The sequence below is a fragment of the Lactuca sativa genome, chromosome 8 (assembly GCF_002870075.4).
Source record: "Lactuca sativa cultivar Salinas chromosome 8, Lsat_Salinas_v11, whole genome shotgun sequence".
Classification (NCBI taxonomy): domain Eukaryota; kingdom Viridiplantae; phylum Streptophyta; class Magnoliopsida; order Asterales; family Asteraceae; genus Lactuca; species Lactuca sativa.
In genome coordinates, this window is record NC_056630.2 from 230,469,668 (window position 1) to 230,484,861 (window position 15,194).

At 39.2% G+C, this 15,194-nt stretch overlaps 1 protein-coding gene and 1 long non-coding RNA gene across 2 annotated transcripts in view; one reads left to right on the top strand and one right to left on the bottom strand.

Moving 5' to 3' along the window:
* Positions 1–7,775, top strand: part of LOC122195727 (NAD(P)H-quinone oxidoreductase subunit J, chloroplastic-like) — a 43,742-nt gene extending 35,967 nt beyond the window's left edge. The window contains exon 2 of the mRNA XM_042897806.2: positions 7,495–7,775. Coding sequence (XP_042753740.2) covers positions 7,495–7,775 — 281 coding nt within the window. The remainder of the gene's footprint in view (positions 1–7,494) is intronic.
* A 1,126-nt stretch (positions 7,776–8,901) lies between these two features.
* Positions 8,902–10,017, bottom strand: LOC111905645 (uncharacterized). Its single transcript, XR_002854964.3, has 2 exons — positions 9,455–10,017; positions 8,902–9,311 (listed from the first exon to the last, which is right to left on the bottom strand). It is a non-coding gene; the product is annotated as an uncharacterized LOC111905645 (long non-coding RNA).
* Between the last annotated feature and the right edge of the window lie 5,177 nt (positions 10,018–15,194).

The window sequence follows — 15,194 nt, forward strand, 5'->3', positions numbered from 1 at the left end:
TGAATACTTTTAATCCTCGCGGATCATCAAGTAAAGCATCATTATAATGTATCATCCTTTCTTTCTTCACATTTTCTGGCTTTAGGTCCTCTTCTTGCCATTTCTCTAATTCATCTAAAATAGTTAATTTTACTGTAGTATGAGTAATAGCATAACACATACTATTGCGATAAACCTTTCTGCTAAGTGCATCGGCAACTACGTTGGCTTTTGCAGGATGATATAGGATTTCAAAATCATAATCTTTGATCAGCTCCATGGCTCGTTTTTGTCTCATATTCAAAGTTTGCTGACTGAATATGTACTTGAGACTTTTGTGGTCAGTAAATAATTGGCATTTTGTACCAAAAAGGTAATGCCTCCAAAGTTTTTGGGCAAATACCACTACAGCGAGTTCGAGATCAAGAATGGGATAACTCTTTTCATAATCTTTCAGTTGTCTTGAGGCATAGGCTATCACTTTGCCACGTTACATCAACACACAATCGAGTCCCAATCTTGAAGCATCGCTATATATGGAGAAATCATCATCACCTTCTGGGAGTGATAAGATTGGAGCATGAGTCAAAAGATCTTTTAGAGTTGAGAAAGCTTTTTCTTGGGCTTCACCCCATTCAAACTTCACTTCCTTCCGTGTAAGACTCGTGAAAGGTATGACTATACGAGAAAAGTCTTTAATGAATCTCCGGTAATATCCCGTGAGACCCAAGAAACTGCGAATTTTGGAAGCATTATGGGGCACTTCCCAATTTTGAATGGCTTCGATTTTGATAGGATCTACGGATACACCATCACTAGAAATAACATGGCCGTGAAATTTAACTTGGCGAAGCCAAAATTCACATTTCGAGAATTTATCATATAGTTTCTCCTTTCGATGAAGTTCTAATACCGCACGAAGATGAATGGCATGATCAGCTTCAGACTTGGAATAGATTAGAATATCATCAATGAATACGATGATTGATTTATCGAGCATTGGGCGGCATACCCGATTCATCATATCCATGAATATAGCAGGAGCATTTGTTAAACCAAACGGCATAACAAGGAATTCATAATGCCCATATCGAGTACGAAAAGCAGTCTTCAGTACATCGTGCTCGTGAACTTTCAACTGATGATAGCCAGATCTTAGATCAATCTTTGAGAAATAGCTAACACCCTGAAGTCGATCGAACAAATCGTCGATGCGAGGTAGTGGGTACTTGTTCTTGATAGTCACTTTATTCAGCTCACGGTAATCAATGCACATCCATATTGATCCTTCTTTCTTATCGACAAACAGTACCGGAGCACCCCAGGGAGAGGTACTCGGTCGAATGAAACCCTTTTCAAGTAGTTCCTACAGTTGGATCATCATTTCTTTCATATCAGCTGGCGCAAGATGATAAGGTGTTTTTTTACAATCGGAGCAGCACCAGGCACAAGGTCAATTCGGAATTCTACTTGCCTATCCGGAGGAAGGCCATGCAAGTCATCGGGGAAAACATCAGGATATTCGTTAACAACAAGACCATCATTAACAATTTTCTTCTCCTCTTTTAAGACATCAAATGTGTAGGCCAGATAGATAGAACACCCTTTCGATATGAATTTACGAGCTTTAAGGAAAGAGATTATTTTTTAAGAGTCTTTGTTCACCGTAGACATAGATAGGATTCTCCCCTTCAATAGGAATGCGTACTATCTTTTCATAGCACAAGATTTCTGAGTGGTTCTTTGATAACCAATCCATGCCGAGAATAATTTAAAAGTTGGGCAAGGAGATAGGGATCAGGTTAGCAAGAAAAGTATAGCCTTCAATTTCTATAACACAATCCCTATAGACTTTATCAGCAAGTAATGATATACCTCCCGCAGTATCTACGTGAAATGGTTGCGCGAGTACAAAGCAAGCAATTTGAAAGGAATGCACAAATTTGTACGACACAAAAGAATCTGAGGCACCCGAATGAAATAAGATGTTAGCAGGTCTAGAGTTGACAAGAAATGTACCCGTCACAACATTCGGGTCCTCGCGTGCTTCCTCTGAGGTAATCTGGAATGCACGACCCTTAGCTTTTGGCACCTCCTCCTTTTTAGTTGGAGTACCCTTTGATTGTTGAACAGGGACTTGACTTCTCGCCGGTTGTTGAACAGAAGCTTGACTTCCCATCATCTGACTAGTAAGAGTATGGAAAAAATGCTTTTTGTGGCCAGTAATACCACATGCATAGCAAGTAACATCCTTTCTTGGGCAAGCTGGATTTATATGACCCTTTTCTCCACATCCATAACAGACAATGGATTCCTTGTCTATTTTGCATTGGCCCGAATGATTCCTTCCACAAATACGACATGAAGGCGATTAAATAGAAAAAGATTCTGATCTACCGCATCCACAAGAGGCATTTTGAGTTTGAACTTGACGAACAGGTTCAGTCCGAACGGATTGAGCTAGTAGAAAAGAAGGAACAGGAATAGTTCTTTCAGTACGTGGATGCTTCAGAGCAGTAAAAGTGGCACCACGTATTTCTAAGTCATGCTCACGTCTTCGAGCATCTTCAACGGCTTTATCGAATGACAGAAGTTCTCGATTGGCAACGAAATCATGGATTTCGTGTTGTAGTCCCTCCATGAATAACTGAATTTTCTCATCTTCAGTTGGAATATACTTTGTAACAAACCTTGCTCTTTGATTAAACTGAGTTTCATACTCATTCACAGTTATTCCTCCTTGTTTAAGCTCGTGGAATTCCTTCTCCAATCTCCTCCTCATGTATAGAGGACAATACTTCTTTGGCAAACGAGTTTTAAACATTTCCCACGCTAAATTCTCCTGGTCTAACCCGTTGAGAGCTTCATATGTTGCTTCCTACTAGACCAAGGCTTCTCTAATGAGAAATACGAAACACTTTCTTTGTGTTCTGAATCCAAGTAAGAACAATAATGGGATTGAGAACACCTGAAAACTCTGTAGCACCACTACTCTTGAAATCTTTGAATGAGGGACGCTTCACCTCTCCTTTTGAATATTATTGAGTGGCTTTCTCTTTTCCCTTATCACCATTCTTTTTGTGTTCTTCGAGAGTCTGTCGAATAACACCGATAAGTTTACCCAAGAGTCGCTCCTCACGAGGAGATACTAGAGTATTCACTTCCTCGAGTTGAGGACCTCCACCAACCTCAGGGGTATGGCTACTAACCTGTTCAGCCATTGCTCTGCAATATGGGATAACATCGTATTTTAGAATATTAGGGTTTATTATTACCTAATAGTTTTACTTATATATATTTCCTATGGTTTGTATCCCTATACTTACAATGATTAAGTTCATATATGGAACTTCCAATAGTTTAAGTCTAAATACCAATCCATGGAATTTAGTTCACTCAAACTACTACTTTGATACCATGATTGAAAGACCCTAAATTTAGTATTTATGAAAGACCCAAACTTTCATACTTGACAATATAGTTACCCCAAAACATGCTACTTGCATTTTCATAAAAACAATATTTTACATTGATAAAGAGGTTACAAACTACTGGATACAAACCGACTATTTTAAAGTGTTATATATTACATAACTTCCCAGTATTCTATAGTTTTATGCATATGGGAGTGCAAAATACAATAGTTTCAAACTATTCATAAGCCTCTATCGATACAATAGTTTCAAACTATTCAAAAATGTTCTGCCAGTATAAAACTATACTGGATATTTATCTCCTGCAATTTGTTAAACATTGAGAGGGTAAGCGGTGACGCTTAGTGAGTTCAATAATAGATACAATATAACGTTATGCCATATATATATATATATATATATATATATATATATATATATATATATATATATATATATATATATATATATATATATACTTCAATATTGCAGAAGCAAAGAGGAACAAGGAACAACAAGGGCATATGTGAATCATATGACAAACATTCCATATCAATCATTGATTTGATTTAAAGATATACAATCAATGAGACATAACAATTTCCATACTTGATACACATCAATAAAGCTTTGGGCCAAATGGCACAGAAGACATACAACTTCGGATTAACATTTTGGTAGATATCAGGCTTATAGCCATGTCTAACCTTCTGCCAATACCATAGAATAGAAATCATTCTCTTATGGAGAGATGTTCTACGTGGCCAGAGGCTACATAGCAGTACCAACGTGAATCTAGGTCCTTTCACTAATCACATGGTCAAAGGTATTTCTTTGCTATTAAAAATAGCGAATAAAAATAACCCATGAAAATGACCCAGAATAATAACACTGAAAAGCACATAGCACATATAACACATAACATAGAATTGTTCCTATATATTAAACTCACGATGAAATAACCGGGGGCTAAAATATTAATTTGGGCAGCACTTCGGCTCTAAATATCACTTTCTTCATTGAAAACTGGGAGTTTTATTGAAAACCGGGCTCTGCGAAGGTAGAGCTTCAAAACCGAAAAGATAAATTTTTCGGTCTTCTCGGGAGTCTCGAGGCGTGTTTCAGGCTTTGGAAACAGTACCGGGGCTTCGGGGGAAGTCGGCTTAGTAAAAATATCAAAAGGGGGGGGGGGTGAAAGTGGAAATTTTCCAAAGTTACCCGAGAAGGCTCGCAGGCCTCCCTTTTATAGGCTGAAAATGCGAGGATCGGTCCGAGAAGGAGGAGTCAGCAAGACAGATGGCAACGAGGCAGAGAGACACGTGGGGGGAAGGGTGAGTCAGCAGCGAAGCAGCTCGGTGGCAACAGCAACGAAGGGCACACGACAACAGTGGAAGCGAAGTCGGTGGCGCGCATGCGAGGGGCCGGGTGTGAGGCTCCGAAGTGTGACACCGGGCGGACGCGCATTGGACCGAAGCTCTGGGCGAATCGGACTGCGACGCGTGTCGGACACGAGGCGCGATCTTGCGAGGGTGACGTGGCTGACTCCAATCCATGCGAATTTCTCGAAAATTGTGCAAAAACTTCAAAAAACCATAACTTACGCATACGAGCTTTGTTTTTAATGTTCTTTATATGCACGCGTAGCTAAAATTATGCTCTACAACTTTCGTTTAGACTTCGTCAGCTAATTTTGAATTTAATTTTAATTTTGTTATTTTTAACAGACTGTGAGAAGAAAATCCGTTAAAAATTCATAACTTCTTCATCTGACGTCCGTTTTCGTCAGACTTTTGACTGTTGTACTAAAAATGACGAGACCTTCAATTCTCGTTTCGGTTGTGTCGGGTAAAAATCATTCGATCTAAAATTTGAGTTTTTAGCTGTCTACTGCTAAGCTGAAATTTCCAAAAATTATAACTTCCTCGTACGAAGTCAGATTTTGGCGTTCTTTTTATCGAACTTCTCAGTTTAACGAATACTATGACTTTCATTTAGATTACTAAGGATAAAAAGTAGTTTATCAAAAACTCATTTTTTACGTCATTCGGTGCCGTGCCGGTTTTGTCGCGGATCTTCGAATGGTCAAAACTTCTTCGTTATAACTCGAATTTCGATGAGGTTTTCACCTAAATGTTTCTAAAGAGATTATCTACAACTTTCAATTATAAAATTTTATTTATTTCAAAATTTATATTTTTGCTATATTTCACTATTTGGCTTTTAATTGGAATCTCATAAGACATCCAATATTTTATGAGTGATTCTAAACATAGTTTTACTTTAATTCTAGTGAAAACTATCCGTTAGAACTTGACATTCAAATTGACATAATATTTGATATTATTATTTACTTAAAACACGATTTCAAAATGTGTATGTTACATAAAACTTCTCTTGTTCGAATACATACCAGCTTTTCAAGATCCTAAAAACACATACATTTTAAAATACGTTAACAAAAAGTAGTTTATCAAAAACTCATACTAGCAAACAATGCCTAGGGCTAACCCCCGGGTCTTCCTACTCATAACTACATGGGCCGACATTGAGGTCGTAGAACCATTCACACAAATGGAAACTCACCTGCACTGCTGAACTTGCTGATAACCCTCTTGTTGCTGACCGACAATTCTCTGAACCGCTGCTCCACTAGCTCCCCGAGCTACCAATATCAATACATATATCACTTAGTTCCAAACTGAACTCTAGAAGCCAAACTAAGTCAACTCTAGTCGAAGTCAATCTTTCTGGCTGACTCTACTCGCCGAGTCAGTCCTTTGACTCGTCGAGTACATATACTCAAAACTCTCATAATGCGACCCAACTCGCCGAGTCACCCCAAGAATCGTCGAGTTCAACGATCTCTGAGTCCCATCCTGTCCAACTCACTGGGTCACCATTCAACTCACTGATCTAAGCCTTAACCAGAAGGGGTTAGTGTTCCGCGACCTGACTCGCCGAGTCCATGACAATCTTCAACAGACTTGCTGAGTTGTTCTTCCAACTCGTCGAGTCCATGCCCATCTTCATCTAACTCGCCGAGTCGCTTTAGTTCTTAATCCATACTGTGGCTTTTCGAGCCATGTAGGGGCTCCAACTTATAGATCCACTCTTCCCAAGTCTATTCCTCAGATAAACTTGCAAACTTTACGTTAAACCAAAGAGATATGGGCTTAAAACACTCTAGGGCTAGGGTTTGGGGCAAACATGCTTAACCAACACACCAAAAACTAATACTTTATGGATCTCTGGGCCAAGACACACCTAGATCTAAAGTAGCAACTTAGATCTGGACTTCTAACTCAAAAAGGCTCCTTATCATAGCAAAATGGCCCCAAAACATCATCCATGAGAGGATCTAGAAGCAACAAAGGCAAAGTGATAGATTGTTACCATCAAACTGATACTCACAACAAAAGGGTTGGATCCTCCAGCTCCTTAGTGGTCAAATCCTCCAAACCTTCCTCTTGCAAAAGCCCTAAACCTACTTCCTTCTTTCTCTCACTCAACTAGGGTTTGGAATCGTGTATAGCAGCTTCTGGCCAACAAGGGGGACTACGGAGAGGACTTAAGGTCCTTTAAATAGGGTGCAAACCCTCGGATTAGGGCTTTCCTCGATCAGACAAGACTCGCCGAGTCCACTTTCCGACTCGTTGAGTCGGTCACTTATTCCATAACCTGGATCCTACTCTGACTCATCATGTTCACCTATGGACTCGACGAGTTGACCCCTTTGACTTAGGGTTTTCCTTTCCTTTCTTGGTCTTTCTGATTCTGGGTGTTACACAAAAGTTCAGTATCTTTCCCCAAATTAGTAAATTAGACAGGATTCCTTTGCACATAATAAAAAGTCACGGCTCAATCTTCATAAATTTCATTGTAAATTTGAAATACTTATAAAAAAATGCAGGAGAGATAAAAGAGATGCAGGCTCATTTTTTCTGCTTGGCTAGTTAAGCATGGGCTAATTCATAGATCTTTGGGCTTTGATTACCAAAGAATAGAGACTTTACAAATCAAACTGGGGGATTGACATTTCATTGCTGTCATTTATATGTATATGGTTACAATTATCTCTGCTCCCAATGTGCCTATGATGTAGCACCAGGTGGACTAATAGCTAGTGTGTATCATCTTACTAGAATAGAGTATGGTACGGATCAACCAGAAGAGGTATGCACAAAAGTATTTGCCCCGAGGAGGGATCCTAGAATTCTATCTGTTTTTTGGGTTTGGGAAAGTGTGGATTTTCAAGAACGGGAATCCTTTGATATGTTAGGAATCTCTTATGATAATCATCTCCGTTTGAAACGTATATTAATGTCTGAGAGTTGGGTAGGATGGCCTTTACGTAAGGATTATATTGCTCCCATTTTTTTATGAAATACAAGATGCTCATTGAATGATAAAAAGCAAATCTTCAATTATACAATTCTACAGATTCCAGGTTCGATTCTAGATTAAATAGAGTAATTGAAATCTCGTTTATGGTTTGTATTTTTATTATGTATAGAATAAATAAATACAATAAAATAAAATTAAGAATTAATCGGGATTCTCAAATTTGTAAAATACTTATTTCGGATGAGCCAAGTAGAAAGTGGAGGTGAAGCTTGTTCTCGAACGCCGTCATTTTCAATTGTCCCTTTTCCCTTTTCTGGAACTCATGGTTTAGTTATGTTAGTATGGGTTTTTCTAGTTGGTTAATGACTTGTGTTTGATTGGTTATACCTAGCATGCTTAATTTGATACTAGATTGCTTTAATTCATATTCTTTGTAGTTTAGTGACCATTAATATGCATGAATTTGATTACTTAGTAATTTAGTGACCATTGGATTATTAGAGCTAAGATCGAACAAAGCTTAGATAAGTAATTAAAGTATAGAATTTGGCTGTGCTGGAGAACACATATCATGACTATAATTGTGTTTGTTAACTCAATCGTACATAGCTCCAATCCTATTACATAATTGATTATATGTTAAATTATGTATGACCATGCATAACTCTACATGAATTTATTCAACATTAGAAAATTTGAACTCGTATTGCTAATAATATATTAATTGGTAACCAATGAGCATTGCCTATAATTAATATCTAACCATTCAGGGAAAGTGAATTCGAGCTAACATAAGTTTTTTGAATATTTGATTGAATAGTTGTTGAGTAATTAAGTTTGTCTAAACTTGTAAAATTGGATAAAAATAATTTTACTTTTTGCTTAGAATTTTAGGTTAATTAAGATCGTAGGTAAATTAGGTGTAGCTGTTTGCACACATCATTAATGCTTTAACGACTTGTACCATATGCAATGAATGATATACCGGTCTATCTGTACCAAAAACTAAAAAACCGACACCGGCATCGGAACCCATACCGGCACCGATATGCCTCAATAAGTTTGGTCAATGATCCTTAGAATCAATCGAAACCAGTAATGTCTAAGTTCTCACCCCTAATAGGATTGTTGTGACGTGGATTATCTCATATTATTTGGGCACGTATATATAAAACAAGTATTTAATTATTATTTAAATTATTTCATTAAACAATTAAAAAAACCAAGATAACCATTTGTCCACTTGTCTTGGTGTTGAGATGCACAAAAATGCACACAATTTGGATTAAGACACATGAATTGATAATAATGAGTTGATTACAAAAGGCCTTCGGCTTTATGAAACCAAATTGAAATGGATTCAAATCAGACTTAAACATTAAAAAAGAAAGTCTCCGATTTATCCTTATCAAATAGCGTAGATCTCAGAGTTCCGAAGGCTTCTCGTCATCTATGAGCAGTTATAAGCGTTTCTATAAACCTCAATCCATCAAACCTCGGCGCAAATTTCTCCGAACAACAACTCATCTTCTCCTGTGAAGAGTCTGTCTGATGTTTAATCGAAATCCCACGTTCCTACACAACAATCAAAACCAAAGATTCGATTATTAAAAACTGAAACAAAGTTGAATCGATTAGAATTAAGTAATACGATCAACCATATAAATCATTTGATTGGATCCTGTTACAATTTCAAAAGGGTTTCGTAAGTGTTTTACCTCGTGAGAAGTTTTGGTGCCATTAATGGCGGTTGTAGCAGAAGCTGCGGCGATAGAAGCTGCTAAAAATCCAGGTTTCTTCATGGTTATTGTGAGAAGGAGAAACAGTTGTGGAGTTTGTTAATGAGTTGAATGCATATTTATATAAGTGATATTGGGAGTTGGGAGGCTTATTTGTTTTACGCGGCTACTAATTCCCTGAGCTGAGCCTCGACATTTGTTTAATCAGATTTATGTTTTTACTTTTTTGTGACTTGTGAGTCTGCTTACGTCTTTTTTGTTGTTAATGGGGGAGGAGTTGGATACGGTGTTTGTTAGTGTAAAGGGATCTAGTACATCTTTACGTTTAATAAGAGTAGATTACACAAGTGGTCCATGTGGTTTGGTGCTTCTTGCAGCTTCGGTCTATGTTTTTTTTCTTACTTCATTTGTCCTTTAGTTTTGTTTTCTTTGCAGGTCTCTTCATGTTAGAAATTTGCTATTACGTGTTTGTGAAAAGATGTTTTTGTCCATATTTTGTCTTTTTGTTAATACGTAAATTTGTCTTTTATTATATTTTTAATAACCCCACCACCCCATATTCCTTGAGAAATGCAACTATAGATTTTTATTTAAATAAACAATTACCATTCAAAAAAACTATTATAACGCACCTCGCTAATCAAAGCAATTTTAGATCCTCAATCACATGAAATCAAAGAAAAGCGACAATGACGATGGGGAAACAAGAAAGAAAAACGATGGCAGGGTTGCTGCGTAGCCTAGTGTTGCTGCGTAGCCTTGCGTAGCCTCCTGGATGTCTCATAGCTTTCAAATGATATCCTTTTATAATAGATGAACACTAGGTTAGAAAGTATCAAAGCGATACCGAGGGATAGACTCTAGTATTGCTCTCGATGCTAAATTAGATGTCGAGTGTGGAAGCTGCAAACTTCCGTATCATAAAAAAGTTTTGTCTTTAACGATGCGTGTCGAGGTCTTATATACAAAGGAAATGGTCTAGGTTCTTGTCTTGTCGACCGGGTGATGACTTTATCCAAATGTTGCAAGGGTAGAACCATTCAATACAATAGTATTGCATTTTCAATGTTTCCTGGAATATTACATGTGACACCCCGGAACTTCTACCTTGTTGACCTATTTAATACTATCAATGTTAAACTTGTTTCAGCTATCTTTTAGCATTATATTGAGTCTGTTTGGATGATCTAAAGCCTCGTACAGCCAAAGTTTGACTTAGGGATGGGTTGGTTTAAGATCCAGGGTTGCAAAAAGGCCAAACACTCCCTTTGGAGGAGTGTGTGGCCACACACATGAGTGTATGGCCACACACCTGATTGTGTGTCCGCACACCCGAGTGTGTGGCCCCACACCCATTTTCTATATATAGATGAGGCTCATTTTCACTTCATTTCCCCTCTCCTCAACCATACACCTCTCTCTATCTCTCTACTTGAATCAACTACAAACACTTCTAAGGCTTCAAAAACGTATGTATTCCATCCTTTTAGCTTGCTATACTTGAAAGACTTCATGATTTGAGCCTTGATTCACCTTAAAGTCGACCACACACTCCGACCAAACACTCCGACCACACACTCAGATCACACACTCAGACCACACACTCCGACCACACACTCCGACCACACACTCTGACCACACATTCCGACCACACATTCTGACCACACACTCGGACCACACACTCCGACCACACACTCAGACCACACACTCCGACCACACACTCCGACCACACATTCTGACCACACACTCCGACCACACACTCTTTTTGTAACGTCCCAAAAATCACGACTAAAAATTTCTTTTAAAACATTACTAAAACCATATTTATAAAAACCGCATCATAAGTCATGACATAATTTCCGAGTATTAATCCAAAACATACTCTTATTATCAGAGTAAACATTCCCAGGCTAGCTGACTATGGTGTGTGCACTGCAATCCCTCCGAGCTCCTCTTTTGAAAACTGAGTACCTGAAACCAAAAACTGAAACCGTAAGCATGAAGCTTAGTGAGCTCCCTCAAACTACCACATATCATACAATAACATATAAAGCACATACTGGGCCTTGCCTACTGCATCGGACCGAGGTCCAGAAACTGACTGGGACCTTGTCCCCTGCATCGGACCGAAGTTTGGACTAACTGGGGCCTTGCCCCCTGCATTGGACCGAAGCCCGGAAACTGACTAGGACCTTGTCCCCTGCATCAGACCTAAGTTCGGACTAACCGCATCAGACCGAAGTCCGGAACTAACTGAACATATCATAACAAAAACATCTCAACTATCGGACAGAGGCAAGAGAGTAACAGGGTAGACACACGGCATTCAAAGAAAGGATGATTGCAACCAAGCGTCGATTGGCAAAGCTGCATGGTGCATCGACTTTGTCTCAGGCATCACAAGGGACAGATCGTCGTGAGTAAGTTCTGACCACTCACAAGACCTCGTAAAATAGGTTCATGAGTATGCGTTGGTGCTACTCTATTCTAAGCGTAAACATGACACTATGATTTAAGCGGTTATACTGATCAAGGGATCTGGTTGCTATCAAAACTTTTCCTTACAATAATCTAGTGTAGACCTACATTTAGGTCAAAAATTTCTCTGAAACAAAAATTTCTAGAGTCATATTAATAAGATGGGCTTAGGACATACCTAATAGACTCAAAGGTCTATTTAGTCTTAATTATATACCTAAGCATACATCAATTGGTCATAATAAGGACCTAATTTGGGTCAAATTACAAGGTTTCACTTTGATACAGAACTACTAAAACACATGAGTTTATCATATAAAGACCCTCGTTATGAACTGTTTACAGAACACCCTTAACAACCGAATTACGTTACAAATTGATATAAGATAAACTTAGTTAGAAAACTTGCAACGTATAGCCATTCTAAAGACTCATTTTCGTCCCACCTTGGAACATTTTGGTTGAGAGGATTCCTTCTTCGTAGACCTATAGGGTGCGATCATACCAGCACTAATGCACCGGATCCCATCAAAACTTCTCAGCCAAGTGTGTTTGGACAAACATGATTCTAAGATGAGTAAAGCTTAACGCCCGTATGAAACCTACTCCTACCCACTGCCATAACTCCATCTCAGGAACGTTAGCAGAAACACTAGGAATAGTACAGTAATGTGCAAAAATTTATATGTGTGAATATAAATCGTAAGGATGCACTTGAGATAATTATTTCCACTATCGAAGTCGTTTTTCATCGTGAAACAGAGCTATGTCTTCACCAAGAGGCAACCAACCAACTATTAAGGCGCCAACCCTGCAGATAGACTCTGCTACTTTTCAGGCTGTAGTCACGGTAGCCGTGACAGTCGTCATGGCACAATTCAATGCTAAAAACGCCAGCAGAGATGGAAGCGGTACTGACAATACATATTTTTGTAAATTAGGAACACCAATGGGTGTCTGCCATCGAAAATGCCTCAGACCACAAACCTACGAACAAGAAGCAAAAGTTTTGGGAAGAAAAGAAGTGTAACCTACCTCAAAAATTCGCTGGAAGAAAGCAATCCGTAGCTGCACCTGCCATTACAATAGCAGTCATGACACATGCCTCGACACTAGCCACAAGGTCTGTCAACCAAGTGCCGGCCAGACCATATAAGGGATCACTCCCAAAGTGTAACAAGTGTAACTACCATCACATAGGAGCTTGCCAAATTTTACACTGTAACAACTGCAACAGGAAAGGACATACCGTCCGTTTCTGCAAGGCCTCGACCCAGCATCTCCCTTCAATCAGCAGCACCAAGGTAGGCCCAGTATGCTACTTATGCGGTGAAATGGGACACTTCAAGAGAGAGTGTCCAACCGAGAAGAATGATGGAGGAGCCGGAGGAGTGTGATGAACACACCAGCATGAGTAACAGGGAACCATATTAGGACTTTTGTAATGTTTCCAACGATAAAAACGTTTAAGCACCATATGTTTGTAATGAATTTGGTATGTTTGTTGAAATCACCGTCTTTCTAAAAAATAGTTAAAATACTCTCTCGTTCAAATCAAACCAAAGACATTCATATATGACCTTAGGATCATTACTTGTAAGACGTGATGACTTCGTACATACATCGGGGTTAATTATAATCAAAATACTTAAGTATTGAAACAAATAATTCCATTCTGACTCCTTATCCATGTCTAATAGTAGGAATTGAGTGGGGCCACCCACTAGACGATTTTACCAACATCAAATTACATATGACGTTCATATACTGCTCGATCGTAGGAAGACCTGTCAGGGATCATGATATCAAGTATCATTACTGGCTATCAAAACACGCCCACTACTAGTGCTAGACACTATGGTATGAATCATCTACAGTAATAATATTATCGAACAAAACGGAACACACTGAAAAGAAACACAAGATACTCTATCACTCTAATGAGCACTTCCTATGAATACAGCTTAACACATATTATCTAAAAATATTCTGTTGTCACCATTCAATTTTGATTGGTATAGTCCTCGTCTTCCCGATTTAACAACTACGAAAGGACCCTTCACCTAACCCACCGAATATCGAAACCTTTGTCTCCCATAAACACGTCTAGCACGGACCTCTGGGTCATCTCTCGATGTGAAACTCCAAAACACACGCCAAAGGAGTGTTATACTTCCCGAAACCTTATCACAAGTATTTACAGAAGACCTTTCGGGAGTGTCACGCATACAACAGACAAGGTTCAAGCACAGAATCTTGGGACGGATACGGTTAGTCTACCACTACTACGTGTATACGCGAGGATAATGTATAATTAAGATTCTATGGACATTGGATGTGTGCTTCTGCCCTATTTCCTGTTCCATGTCTGGTTATGGACTTGGGGCAGAGTCACCCATCCAGCTGTCTTGCCAACCTTAAGTACATATGACTTATATGCGCAAGTTAATGATAGATGGACCAGGTACGAGTCCTGCCATGAACTTCGGGTCAAGGTTGCCCAGGAGGATGAGTGAACGTCCTACCATCCGAATAAGTCTAGTCGTGTAAACCAAACCTCCTGCTTCCTACCGAGCTAAGCAATCGAGGAACACTGCAGCAGGCCCTATGTAACGCTCCGAGGAGAAGTTATTACTTATGAATTAAGACAGATAAATACATAGGAGGTCGGCTAGGTAATGCATGACCTTGAACTAGGAGTAGTAGTGTTCGCCCTAGAGGTCTAGAGGCACTATCTCCACGACACGAAGCATACAATCTTCACCGATCATAAGAACCTAGAAGGCACGGACGACAGAGCATGTTATCCCATGAACCGGATCTGAACACCGAGGTTGATGGGTTCATAGATAATGTCACGAACGAAGCACACGGAAACTCACTACTCCCCTTCATCCAGGCTCGGACAAGATGTGTCCGGAACTCAAAAAGTACCATCAGTAGGCGAATAGGAAAACAGACATCGTTACACACGTGGGAAAGTATTGGACTTGTGCCAATGTCAAGAGAGAATAAAGGAAGCCTTCGCATCTCCTACAACAACTAGTGATACCTGAAAGGAAGTGGGAGCGGCTAACCATGGGCTTCATAACCAAACTACCCAAGAAAATGGACCATTTGGATAACCATCGACAGACTGGCTGAAAACGCACACTCCCTACTAATCAATGAAACCGACAGGATGGAGGAATCGACTAGAGCGTATATAAAAGAGATTATGCGACCACATCTGTTATCCCTA